Source organism: Ochlerotatus camptorhynchus, unplaced genomic scaffold, assembly GCF_037179485.1.
Source record: "Ochlerotatus camptorhynchus isolate MF236.1 unplaced genomic scaffold, CSIRO-AGI_Acam_v1.1 ptg000064l, whole genome shotgun sequence".
Classification (NCBI taxonomy): domain Eukaryota; kingdom Metazoa; phylum Arthropoda; class Insecta; order Diptera; family Culicidae; genus Ochlerotatus; species Ochlerotatus camptorhynchus.
Window position 1 is genome coordinate 4,367,671 of NW_027040554.1, and position 14,155 is coordinate 4,381,825.

Consider the following 14,155-nt stretch of genomic DNA (forward strand, 5'->3'; position numbering starts at 1 on the left):
TGGGCGCCTCTTGAAACTAAAGACTTTAAAGATTTATTCGGTATGAATAGGTTTAAAATCAATTGCTAAGTTTCTGAGTAATTATTTTTCAAACATTACCAATTTGCCGTTACACATTTAACCGGTTGCATCGTATTCGGAGTGTTAAGAAGCATCATAGGGAATATTTTTTAGAAGTTTCTTCTAGATGCTTATTCTAGATGCTTATTCTAGATGCTCGCCCATCGCTCCGCTGTTCTGAAAAAAAAAAAAAACTGCAAAACAGTAAACAAGAGTAGCTACGCAGTAATGAGACAATTTTTCAAGGTTAATGGATCAATTTTTTTTTTTTAATGTCCAAAATATGAACAATATATGTCTAATTTATGGATCGTGCCTATCTTTTCAAATGCGCAAGCTTGATTTTCCATGGATCACTTTCATTAGTTTAAGGTTAATTGCTAAATCTTTTATGGATCATTTGAAATATGTTTATGGGTAATTTATGCAATTTCAATGCTCATTCTCTAGCGGCGCTGGTGGTGTAGTGGTAAGCGTGATTACCTCTCACCCCAGCAGGCCTGGGTTCAATCCCAGTCGGCGCCGCCGGGATGTTCTGAGGCATAACATCTCTGATCACGCCTTCCTTCGGAAGGGAAGTAAAGCCGTTGGTCCCCGGTTCATGAGTTGATGGGTCGATAAGTAGGGTCCAGGTGTGGGAGCTGCCTTCCTGGCGTCGGTAGCATTGGTGCTCAGCACGGAAAACAAGATCGACGGAAAACAAATCAAGGAAAAAAAAAAAAAAAAAAAATGCTCATTCTCAGAGAGCCACACTCTCTGCTTTCACTGAAGATGCACTCAAGAGCGCTCTTAAGAGTACCTTTAGTGAATAGAGTGTGGCTATGCGGTACGAAAATTATGAATTTTGATACGGTACCATTTAAAGATGAATTATTTGAAAATTCAATTGGTTTTAACCTAAGTATTTTCTCTCAACCCCAGCAGGCCTGGGTTCAATCCCAGTCAGTGCCACCGGAATGTTCTGAGGCATAACAACTTTGATCACGCCTTCCTTCGGAAGGGAAGTAAAGCCATTGGTCCCAGCTTCATGAGTTGATGGATCGATAGGTAGGGTTCAGATGTGGGAGCTGCCTCCCTGGCGTTGGTAGCATTGGTGCTCAGCACGGAAAACAAGATCGACGAAATCAAGGAAAAAAAACGTAAGCATTTTGCAACTCCTAAAAGAGCGATCTATCCCTGCAAATATTGATACAGTGTACTTTGCTTTCATTGAATTGAATTTATCTTTTATAATAAACAAATGTATTCCATAACTTCTTTTAAATAATCTCTAAATCACAATTCAATTACCACCATACACACCATGGTAGCCCGTTGATAAGCAAACACTCTTACTCAACGCATTGCATGAGGCATGGACGTTTTTGCATTGGCAATGAAAAGAAAGGAAAAGTCCACCGCCGCATTATTCGTAACAGACGAAAACAAAAACACGAATATGGCAACACACCAACCAAGTTGCGTGCGCACAATTTGCACTTCACTCAGGAGCACCACGCACCCACCTAGCAATAATGGTGCACCTTCACCGGCAAACGTATTTAGTATCAAATTTCGCCCACAAAGTTTCCTCTGCAGCCATTTGTTTTTCCACCCTTAATTAGTGCATTGACTTCAAGGTTAGGACGACAACGACGACGACGACGACGGGTCGATCCCGGATAGGCCGCCTCCCTCACATGTGGTGATTTTGCTTCGCTCTCGGTGGGTGATAGTGATAGTTGCCAACGATGATGGCAGCCGGCCAGCAAGGGACTTTTTCGAAGCATAATCAAAACACGCTGCACCTCAGATGGCTGCTGTTGCTGCAGTTCAACGACTTTCTTGCTTTATTTGTGTATAATTGGTTACGATTTGTTACACCTCTTCGGCATGCACATGCAGTGGTACGCGAGCAATTAGGAAGTTTTGTTATTTTCCACGAACAACGCTTTACAGAGCAATATTTTGTTGACTTCATATTGGCATGACTAAGAGGCTTGTTTTGCTTATGATGGAGTATGGTTGGGGAGTTTGACTTCCTTATATGGCTACATGGTATGTTTCTTAATGCTAGCACATGTACTATTTTTGTTTTGTTATTTGGTTTCATTTCCTAATACTAAAAGCTTTAACATGGCTTATGCTCATTCGGGTGAACCGCGCTAATTGTAACAGGATATATGTTTATTGACATGCACAGCAGACAGCATTTCAGGGCGCGTGAATGATAGATGTTATTCTTGGATTTGTTCAATTTGAAGATTTACAATAGTTTTGATCATTTTCTTTTTTTTTTGTATTAATGGTGATATTTGAGACTCCTTCAAAGACAATTCCTGTAACTAACAACCTTTGAAAGCGATTTGATCAACATCGATATTGCTACAGTAATTTCTACAAAACAGATTTCATAAATCGGCTGCTTCAACTACAACACTTATCAATTTGAAAACTCCTATATATTATAACTTGACCGTATGATGGCCACACTTCCGGCAAACCTTAACATTCTCGTAGATAATCTCGTCGTCGCAGTAGCTCGTCCTCCAGTTCCGCCAATTCACGTCCACTTCCGTCGGCCGCGCGCCATGCTCTTCGATGCTATCCAAATCGATGGGCTCCTGATGCGGGCAGATCTGTTCTAACCGTTCCACAAAGTTTTCCTCAAACTCCAGCACATCGCCCATCAGCTCCTCTTCGCTCAGATCCGTTTCGTGATTGTGGTAGACCGGGTCAAAGTTGATACACCGCCCGTCCTCATTCGAGATGCAACACTGAAATTTGGGTGCAATCTGATTCAGCTTCTTCCAATCCTGATCCCCATCCCGCATGGCTTCGTCACTGATCAACTCGTGAATTGTGGAGATTTGCCTGCGGAAAGGTTTCCTCGCGATGTCATTCTGAGACAGGACCCGTTTGGCCGGCTGCTTCGGACTGAGCATATCAAAGCTCTTATTGTAGAAAGCATACCGAATCGTGGGCTCCGATTGACGTTTCTCGGGGAAAACGTTGGGTTTGGTCAGCGAAAACAGGTGACTAGTATCCGAACAGCGACGTTTCGAGCTCGGTCCCTGCTTGAAGCTCTTCACCGAACTATTTTCGTCAATCGAGTCCAGGTTCGATTCGAACGATGCCTTGACGGAGCTGGCGTTGGAAACCAGCGAATCGACGGAACAGTATGGTTCGGATTTACTGCAGGCGGTTGGTTTGTCCAGGTGGTTGAATAAAGTATGGCTATGTTGGCTAATTTGGGCACGAATCATGCCGACATCCACACTTTGAGACCGGATCTGGCGGCGTGGAGACGACGGAGGTGTTTGGCGGGGAAGCGGAATCGGCAGCAGGAACTGGGTATCGAGATTCTCGAACAGAATATCTGTGGGGGAAGGCGATGAAAAAATCGTTAGCGTAGTGTTCATTGGAGATTGTGATGTTGATGAAATTGGATGAGCGGTTTGCTGTATGATTCAATTGTTAAACTTTACCTACGTTTTTTGTCGAATATCAAGTGTCCAAAGTTTTGAAAGATTCAGTAGTTTGCATTTTTCATAAGCTTTTAACAAAAACAATCAAAATGTAGGGTAAATGTATCAGTTTTGTCTATAAGGAATACATTGTAATACACCGTAATAGGAACGTTTGGGCAAAGCTGATACACTTACTCTTTAGAACAAGGTCGTCTGCTGTTAGTTAAGTGTTTAACATATTTTTTTTTATTTTATCCCAATATTCCTAAAAGAAATAAGCGTATATATTTTTTTCATACACTCTATTTCAACACTACCCAAATTTGGGTAGAATCCTACCATATCGGTCAAAACTGAACTGTCCTAAAAATGGGTACACGATGTTGTCCATTTGTCAACTTTTCATTTCCAACATAATTTATCCATTTTTGGGTAGATTCAGTTTTGACCGATTTGCGTGGATTCTACCTAAATTTGGGTAATTTTGAAATAGCGTGTAGAAGACTTTAAAGTACTTGTTCGCTAACTGGGCTAAAAGCGCAGCCCAGTTAGCGAATTCCATTCGCTAACTAGGCTGGCTCAAAAACATTGAGAGGAACTTCAATGGATTGTTTGATCGACGTTAAAAAAAATTCACGTGCATTGAATTGAAACAGTGTAAAGTGTGTAATTGTTATTTTCACAGCATTCAAACTCGTGAATTTAGAAAGGCTGTAGTTTGTGCTTAAAAGGCTTTCAAGTCTTGATTTCGGTGTGAAATGAAAATAATTTCAGATTTATTTATATTAACACTTAACATTCCATTCGAATACCCCTCACCAATTATGACAACGAAATGTCAAACTTAATGTGACGTCTATTTTTGACGTATAACTGCTTTTAAGTTAACGAACGCCCAGTTAAAAAGCAGCCCAGTGAAAGAACGCCCAGTTAGCAAACAAGTGCTGTATTTGACACCTACAAAATTACTCCAGCGCCAAACAGTGCAGTATTTTGTTAATCTAGCTGGCCAAACATATTCAACCACTCCAACTTGTCACACATAAATATAAATTAAACTGTGCATTAGGCCGTTCGCAATTCTGAGTTTCGAAATTGTTTCAAACTACTCGACAGTCCTAAAATTTGAAACTGTCAAAAATGAGACTGTGTCGGGCATGGTTTGAAGTATGTAACGAAGGACTTTATTATTCAGTTTTTCGAAGACGCCATAGCAAGTCTGGAGGTGTCTGGACAGAAAGACTACGTAACAGTGAAAAAATATGGAAAACGGAAAGCAATATAGAAAAGGTTAGTGATGACGACGCTCAAAGAAGCCTTTAAAAGATTTAAGGAAATCTTTAGTGAGGTGAAAATATGCATTTCTTCATTCGCAAAGCTTTGGCCTAAATACTGCAAACTTTTAACCACTTCAGAATCACACAATGTTTGCGTTTGCACAAATCATGAAATTTTTATTTTATATCACATAGTTTAGAAAAGTACAGCATTTTGTATGACTTAAAGCCCTTGGCTGCTAGTTTAATTTGTGAATAAAAAGTCAGCATATTGTTATCTTAGATGCTGTGTGTCCAGACAGTTCGTCAATGGAGGATTTTTTGTCACAGCAATTAAAATATAAAAATATTGATCAACTGTCATTCGAACAGTGGGTAACCACTGGTAGATGTGATATTCAAACTATTGTTAAAGAGGCTGAAGATGTTGTTTGATATTTTTGTGAAGAATTACTAAAATTAAAACCGCACGATTTCATTAAAACAGAACGATCCAAATTTTTCGAAACAACGAAAATCAAATTGCAAGAAGGGGAAATTTTAGTGATTTGTTAATTTTCAGAAAATAACTTCTTTTTACTGCAGGATGCAGTACAATCTCTTCATTGGAATGTACAGCCGGCTACTATTCATCCATTCATAATCTATATAGGGGAAATGGATGTAATGTCGGCCTAATTGACTCTAATTTGGGCCCATACATAAACTCAGCAATCGAATAAATTTTCAAGAGGGACCAAACATATCTAATAGTACTGTCCCATTGACGCGTTCAACTAGATAAAATTGATAAATAGCAGATTTTAGCGATGGACCCAATCTTAGATCCATTGGCCAACATTAGAGCAATTTCCCCTGTATGTAGGGGAAATGTCTCTAATGTTGGCCTATGGATCTAATATTGGGCCCATCGCTAAAACCCTGCAATTTATCAATTTTATCTAGATGAACGCGTTATTGTTACTAATGGATATTTTTGATTGCTTAATTTATGTATTTAGTCGATTGCTTAATTTATGTATTGGCCCAAATTAGGGACACTTAGGCCGACATTACCTGCATTTCCCCTATAAAAATGAATTTCTGACTGTCTGTCTGTCTATATGTTTGCCTGACTCTTATAGACTCGGAAACTACTGAACCGATCGGCGTGAAAATTTGTATGCAAGGGTTTTTAGGGCAGGGAAAGGTTTATATGATGGTTTGAGACCCCTCCCCCTTTTAATGGGGGGGGGGGCTCCCATAAAAATGAAGCGGAAATTTCTGTATAACTTGAGAAATAATCAAGCAAATGGAACCAAATTTGGCATGTGGAGGTTATAGGGGTAGCCCCTTAGATAAGAGGAGGAGGGGGCTACGTACAATATAGCATGTTTTTTTGATTGGCGTTCAAACTCACGCTAATATTGAATCCCTAGCAACGCCGGGCACACTCAGCTAGTATACTATAAAGAAAACTTTCAAGTACTTCATGTCAGTTTTATAGTTATCTCAGGAGAGTTGACGCATGATGCAGTACCCGAGCAGGAGAAAATAACTGATGGATACCTTATCCTGACCTAATACCAAAATTTGGTATTGATCAGTATGACATAAGACGTAAAATACCAAAGAATAATACCAGGCTTGCAATTGCTCATTACAGCTGAAATTCTATTTTTCGTAATTATGAAACTATGAGATACTATAGTGGTAATTTTTATTTGTAAGAAGCAAGAATAGGTGGTATAGTGTGTGTATGACATATAAAATTTGTCAATTTTGCTTTCAGAAGGTCACAGCTAGCGATTGTATGATCGCTGATTGCTCGCTCATCACGTTGCTCATCAGTACAGCTAATCGCTATTGTGACTCTCTCAAAGCTAAATTGACAGGTTCTATGTGTGATACACACACTTTACCTGCTTTTCTTGCATCTTGTAAATAAGGATTATCATTAAAATATTTCATAGCTTCATAAATCCGAAAAATAGCATTTTAGCTGTAACGAGCATTTGCAAGCTTGAATAATACCAAAAAGTTACATGCAAAATACTTTGCAAATAACAAAAATTGATATTTGGATATCAAAAGAATACCATTGTGCTATTGTTTTGGTACTGCATTAACATAATTTGGTATTGGAATGGTATTGTGGGAACATTTCTTTTGTATTATTTTTTGGTATTTTACCTCTTATGTAAGGCTCATCCATACCAATTTAAGGTATCGAAATATTCGTTCCTGCTCGGGTAGCTGTTAACTTGTTTATTTCCAAAATGAAAAATTTTTGACGTAGAACTACGTCTTTGTCGACTATACTGGGGTACAAATCAAAAAATATGTGTGGTGAAATAGTTTTAGGTTTTGAACGCTTGTAACTTTGTCATTTATAGATGAAATTAAGATCCAAATACGCCAATCGATAGGATATTACTTAATAAATCTGCTGAAATAAATACTTCTCCAATTTTTTTTTATCAAAAAACTTTTGAAAAATGCGCAAATGCTAGTGTTATCACTGTTTTCATGAACTAAACGTTTTCCCCAAACTCAGTCATCATAAACGAATACCTTTAGGTTGCACATAAATTCTGCTTGAACCTAAAAAGATATAAAACAGCGCTGCTTTCCTGACTGCTCATTACCGCTTCGGACGGCGTGGCACTAGGTCCTGCAGCAAGCAGGACCAAGTCAGCGGCTCAAGGCGTGACCATGACCACCACAATGAGGAATGAGACCCCCCTTGACAACAACCCGAAAAAGACATCGACTTTGACGATCACTTTTTTCCGGGAAATAAATGTTAAGCAAACCACAATTTAATTTGTTAAAAATTGTTAATATAATTAAAAACAATTTTTTACTCGCAGAGCCAAAATTTAAAAAAAATGGATTAAGAGGAGGTCGATGAATTACCAACAACTGACTGTAAAACATTTTTTGCCATTTAAATGATCTTTATTTCTTGTGATTGTGTGGTTTACATGTATGAATTTGTTAAGTGACACAGATGCGTCTTTTCAACTTTAGTACATTTGAGATTTTAATTATTATTTACAGTTCCTAGTCCTATCAGGCCTATTTTAAAGTATGACCACCTTGGTGGGATTGGTTTGATTTGAATTGGAAAAATGAGACTACTTATAACTACTATTTACAACTACAACTAACCTACAACTACTATGTACACCTAACCTACTATATACAAATTGCTTATCAAAGCATGTTCTGATAAATTACATTTTTGTGCAAATTTAGTCTTAATTTCGTTAATTTTGGAATCTATTTTGGCAATGCCTGCCTCTTCATGTAAATTTGTTATTCTAGTGTCGAAAGGACGATCAAGAACCATCCTCAGCACTCTATTCTGAGCTACCTGAATTTTGTTCCTGTGAGTCTGTGTACATGATTCCCACACCGGAGCTGCGTAGAGGATCGCAGGTGCTATGATTTGTTTGTAGACGGCCAGTTTGTTCACCCTTGAGAGGCGGGATCTGCGGCAAATCAGCGGATACAGACTCCTAACCAAGGCGGAACACTTGACTACGGTTTTCTCCACATGCGAGCGGAATAGGAGCTTTTCGTCAAACAACATCCCGAGATAGGTTACTTCGGCGGACCACTCAACCCTTGTGCCATCCATGATTACAGTACAAGAGGGAGTCGGTTTTAGTTTGGCTGATTGCCGATGGAGGAACATGATTGTTTGGGTTTTGGAAGCATTGATTTTGATTTTCCACGTGGTGGCATAATCAGCAAAGGCGTTAAGGCATCGTTGAAGTTTGTTCGTTATTTCGCGAGGCATCCTTCCTTTGACGGCTATTGCGGTATCATCTGCGAACAGGAAAAACACGCAACCGTCACCGAGGGGAGGAATGTCGGAAGTATAAATGCTGTAAAGCAAGGGGCCCAGCAGACTGCCTTGCGGAACTCCTGCTGGGATGGAAAACGTGTCGGAAAGACAACCATTCAACGATACCTTAAACGACCTTTGCTGGAGGTAGCTACGGGTGATTTTAACCAGATGTAATGGAAAGTTGAAGTTACAAAGCTTGTATACAAGCCCATTGTGCCAGACATTATCAAACGCTTTCTCAACGTCTAACAATGCCATGGCTGTGGACTTGGATACAGCTTTGTTACTTCGGATGTTATTCATCACCCGCACTAGCTGGTGATTGGTGGAGTGCCCCTTTCTGAACCCAAACTGTTCCGGAAGGAGAATGTTATTTTCCTCGACAAACTTGAGCAAACAATTGAGAATGAGTTTCTCGAACAATTTGCTCAGCGCTGAAAGGAGGCTGATTGGTCTGTAGCTTGAAGCTAGCGTTGGGTCCTTCCCGGGTTTGCGGATAGGTATGATTTTCGCTGTCTTCCAGATACTTGGAAAGTAGTGCAGTTCCAAGCATCTGTTGAAGACAGCAGCCAGCAGAGAGTGAACCTTCATGCTGAGATTTTTCAACACTAGGTTGAATATTCCGTCAAACCCGGGGGCCTTCATGTTTTTGGTGCATTTCAGCGCTGAGCAAATCTGTTCAACTGTGATTCTATCCTCCGGAGGGATGGCACAAGGAGAGGAATCAAGGTTGAGTACGCATTGCTCAACCTGAACTTCGAGCGGACTTTGGATGTTGGAGCCAAGCAAGTGCGATTTGGCAATATGCTCACCAATCGCATTTGCTTTCTCCTGAGGGGTGATTATAAGCCGATCGTCATCATTTTCATCTTTTAGTGGCGGAATGGGTTTAGGGTGCGTCTTTAAGACCTTGGCAACTTTCCAGAATGGTCTGGAGCGGTCGTCCAGATTCTGGACAAGCCGCCCGAAACTTTCGTTCCGGAGTGAGACCATTCTGGAAGCAATCTCCTTGTTCAGATCGGCCATTTCACGTTTCATCGCTTGATCTCCAGTCCTCTGAAACTGGCGTCTACGAACATTTCTCAGGCGAATTAAGAGTTGGGTGTGGGAATCAATAGCAATAAACTTACCCCTCACAGGAACTCGTCGGATGCACGCCTCGTCAGCCACGGTTATGGCTTGGTGGAGTCCCTCCAACGCTCGGTCGATGTCCTCCATGGTGTCAAGCGGCGGGTTGTCGATGATGTGCCTGTCTACCACGCGTCCAAACTGGGCCCAGTTTACGCGATGGTAGTCCTTGCGCAGGCTTGAAGCAGGAGCCACGTTGCAGCCCAGCTCAGACACCACCGGTTGGTGGTCGGAACTGAGTTCGTTCAAGGCTACCGGCTTGGACAAGCCGATATTTGTCAGGAACAGGTCTAGCGTCGATGGGTTGCCCGCCGGTGAGATAAATGTTGGCTCATCCGAAAACCAAACGGAGTACAGCCCATGCTGTGAGTGGTCGAACAGGAGACGACCGTTCTGGTTCTGCTGGTAGTTCCGCCAGGCCTCATGGCGAGCATTCAGATCTCCTCCAACTACGAAGCGGGAACCGGTACGGGTGATGGTGGACAGGTCCTTCTTGAATTTAGCCGCTAGTCCACTGCTGGCGGCACACTGTCGAGGGCAGTAGACGGCGATGAACTGGACGTATCCAGTCGACGACTCCACGTCCACACCAAGGGCCTCGATGATAGTGGTGCGGATATGGGACAGAGTGTGGTATTTTATTCCTTTCTTGACGACGACCGCAACACCACCCCCCCTGGAGCTGGTGCGATCAAGCCGGATAATGTTGTGGTCAGGCAACCAGAAGCTGTCACCGGACTTTAGATGGGTCTCGGTTAGAAGGCCCACGTCGATGCTGTGCTTGCGGAGGAAGTCGGCAAGCTCAATCTCTTTTGCTCTTACAGAGCAAGCATTCCAGGTGACGATACTTAGCGGTTTAGACGCCATACTGGATGATGAACTTACCGAGCACTTGGATCTGTTCGGGCTTATTGCGGCACTTACGAAGAGCACCGGACATGTTGACGAAGATTTCCATCAGTTCATCCGCTGAGAACAGATCGGGGTTGTTGTTTTGCGCTGTTGGTTGTCTCCAGAATCCAGGGGGGGATGGAGAGCTTTGGCCAGCAGAATCACCGGAAGTTGCTTGAGCGGAATGCACCCGCGAATTCACTTGCCTTTGCTGAGGAGCACGAAGGGGCGGGAAATCCTCCGTCCGAAATGCCGGGACTTTGTCCTTCTTGCGTCCTGGTTGGTTGTTAGTTGCCGCCTGTTTTCGGATGCGTTTGAAGTCCTCACGTTTGGAGCACTGTCTGTCGGAACCTTGATGAGCACCACCACAGTTGGCGCATTTTAACGCCACGGCTCCATCCGCAGGGCAGTTGGAAGTGGCGTGTTCTTGAGCGCAGTTGCTACAGCGTGGCTTGATGTTGCAGTTGCGAGTGCCGTGTCCAAAGTTCAGACATCGTTGGCACTGGGTCACATCGCGATGGCCTCCACGGTATGGCTCCCATCGTACGATTATGGAGTAGATTGAGCGGATAGCCTGCAGCGCATTCAGCGTCACCGTTCCCTTCTGGAAGTGCACCAGGAAAAGACAATCCGGGTACGTCTTCACGTTTTCGTCTCGCCTCGTCATCCGAAAGACAGCGATTGGGGCCAGCTTGTACCGGTCCTTGAGTTCTTCTTCGATCGCCTTGGGATCAACATCCGGAAGACCCCTGATGACTACCTTGAAGGGCTTTTCACCGGGGATGTCGTGCGTGAAGTATTCCGCATTGGAATCCTTCAGGAATTTGACTGCGATTTCGTATTCCGCTTTCGTCCGGAGCATCACCTTAGTGCCGATCCTGCTGATCTTGTACTCAGCTGCGATGCCCAGCGATGCGAAATCGCCAATGAGCGTCTTGAGTGGCACTACCTTCACCACCAGTGGAGGAAGCTTGATTTTCGCCGCACTCGGGCCGGCAGAATTCTCGGTTTCGACGGCGTCGCCGAAATCACCGATGTCGCTGGCGTTCGTCGCGGTAACATCGTCGCGTCCGCTCGTACCATCGGACTGACCTTGGTTCTTCTTCCTCTTTTTCGTCCGCTTCACCGGGACTGGGTTGGTGTTTCCAACATCGGTGGGCAGAGTAGCGTACCTATTTGAGGTAGGTACCGAGCTACCCTCACCACTGTTCTTCTTCTCCGCTTGTTCACGAAGTCGGCTCCGAGAGCGCTGTCTTCCCATCACGCGATGCGACCGACACTACTGACGACGCGACGTGCAGTATATCTGCAAACGTTTGTAACAAACTATAGATTTATCGAACAACTCGACAAAGCGAGCAAAGACCGAACTCAACTGCTTGACGTTCAAGCAGAGAAAATGACTGTAAAACATATCTGGTATCTCTATATATGTAATTAGATTAACATCCAAAGACCATCCTTTATTACATATTCTACACAAAAGAAACTTTCTGCCCCGCCCAATTCATAAAAAACGGCGGAAAATCATGTCAGGTGCGGTTGCACTCTTTCTGCTGGAACCTGAAAAGATATAAAAAAGCGCTGCTGTCGTGCCCAGTGATGCCACATATACAGATAACAGATTTTTGAAAGATATACAGATTTTTCAGACTTTTCAAGTAAAGAGAATGTATTTTACATTATTTTTTTTATATTTATTAATTTCGATAAATAATTGTGTCTATCTTTTGAGCAGCATGAATTCAATCTGAGCATCAAACCCAAAATCGAATTTTTCACCAAATAAATTATCATTGTTTTAGCTTTGAATGGACTAGAAATCTTTCGAATGGACCTCTGATGAAGAGCTTTGAGTGTGTTAGTTTATTTCCTTTAAATTCCGTTATAATTGCTTATCTTTTGACAGATACGCTTATGTCGTCTACTACTTGCAAACTTCATCAGTGCTAAGTACTCAACTGACTGGTACTGAGTGGTGTTCAGTACTTGGCACTGATGAAGTCTGCAAGTAGCAGACAAAACATAAGCAATTATAACAGAATTTAAATGAAATAAACCAACACACTCAAAGCTCTTCATAAAGGGATTCCGACAAATTTTAAAAGATTGGACCTCTGATGTTCAGATGTTCTTATTTCTCGTTGAAGGGATATTAGTTTCCCTTTCTATTTGTTTAACTAACCATATCACATGGTGACAGATACGAAGGTTAATTAAATATATGTTTTGTTAAATCTGTAAAGAAACCATTTTAGAAAAATCACAAAGTGGTTGAGGTTGTGGTTGATGAGTCGAAGAGTCATCTTTACATTTTTTTTATATGAAAGGGTTATTACAGAAATAATGAATATTGCATGTAATTTGACAGTAAATGATCTGTGCTATGTCCAATTTCCATATAAAGGTTTTCGTAGTCTCAGACATAAAAAACACAATCAAGACTTTTAAAGAGATACAAAACACTAAAAAGGCTAGATTGTAGGATTTTTAAAATATACAAACTTTTTAGAAAGTAATCTTTAGTCATTTTTTATGATTCTAAACATTGAACAAACACCTTCTGAAGTATACCAATGGAGATTTACGTAAATCCGCACTGAGACCATAATATAGAAATTAAACAGATTTTTTTCAGATTTTTGTCAGCCAGATGCAGATTAAAAAGGATTTTTTTAGGATGAAAATACAGATTGAAATTCGGAAAAATGTGGCATCACTGGTCGTGCCTCTGTTCATTGCCGCTTCGAACGGCGTGGCACTTAGTCCAAGTCAGCGGCTAAAAGTGGATCACGGCGTGTCCACCACAATGAGGAATGAGACTTGGAAAATTCTGCATGTTAAATCCTCTCACCCCCCCCCCCTCCCTAACCACAACCCGAAAAAAAAACATGATCACTCTTTTCCGGGAAATAAATTTCAAGCAAAACCAGAATTATTATTAATAAAAACTAAATGTTTTCCGTTGTTTTCTTCCCGTACCGAAACTTTCAAATTTAAGAAAAAAAAATTGCTTGAAAGGCATATTCGATGATTTATGTTGGTGAATTACACACAACTGACTGCAAAACATATCTGGAACCTCTAAATGTGCCTGTGGACTTGGAGACATACTTCAAGTCCCCGCGTACATCGTACGGGTTAGGCAAAAATGTGCGTCTATCTTAAAACTGTCGCATTAATGGCCCTTCGCTCATTTTCAACTTCTATTCAATTTTCATACTGCCGTACTCTAACGGAACTATCCACCTACCCTCTTCTAAAGATCATTCTCTAGCTAATAAATCATCACACTAAAGCTTCATGTTAGCATTTCCAACCAACTCTGAAAATCGTTAACTTCGCTTATGAAGTAACATAAAAAACTTTTTGAATGTTTTCAATCCGTTTAAATATGTATTGAGTAGGATTAAGGAATGATTTTATTTATCTATAAATGTTATTATGTAATGTGAATCAAATAAACATCTAACGGAACACTGTTTTATTAAATTCGTTTTTTTATGAAATGG

At 41.4% G+C, this 14,155-nt stretch overlaps 1 protein-coding gene across 1 annotated transcript in view; it reads right to left on the reverse strand.

The window, feature by feature from the left end:
• Positions 1 to 1,862: 1,862 nt before the first annotated feature.
• The window catches only part of Hdc (histidine decarboxylase), a 39,520-nt gene continuing 27,227 nt past the window's right edge, over positions 1,863 to 14,155 (reverse strand). The window contains exon 11 of the mRNA XM_065216565.1: positions 1,863 to 3,418. Coding sequence (XP_065072637.1) covers positions 2,505 to 3,418 — 914 coding nt within the window. The 3' untranslated portion in view covers positions 1,863 to 2,504. The remainder of the gene's footprint in view (positions 3,419 to 14,155) is intronic.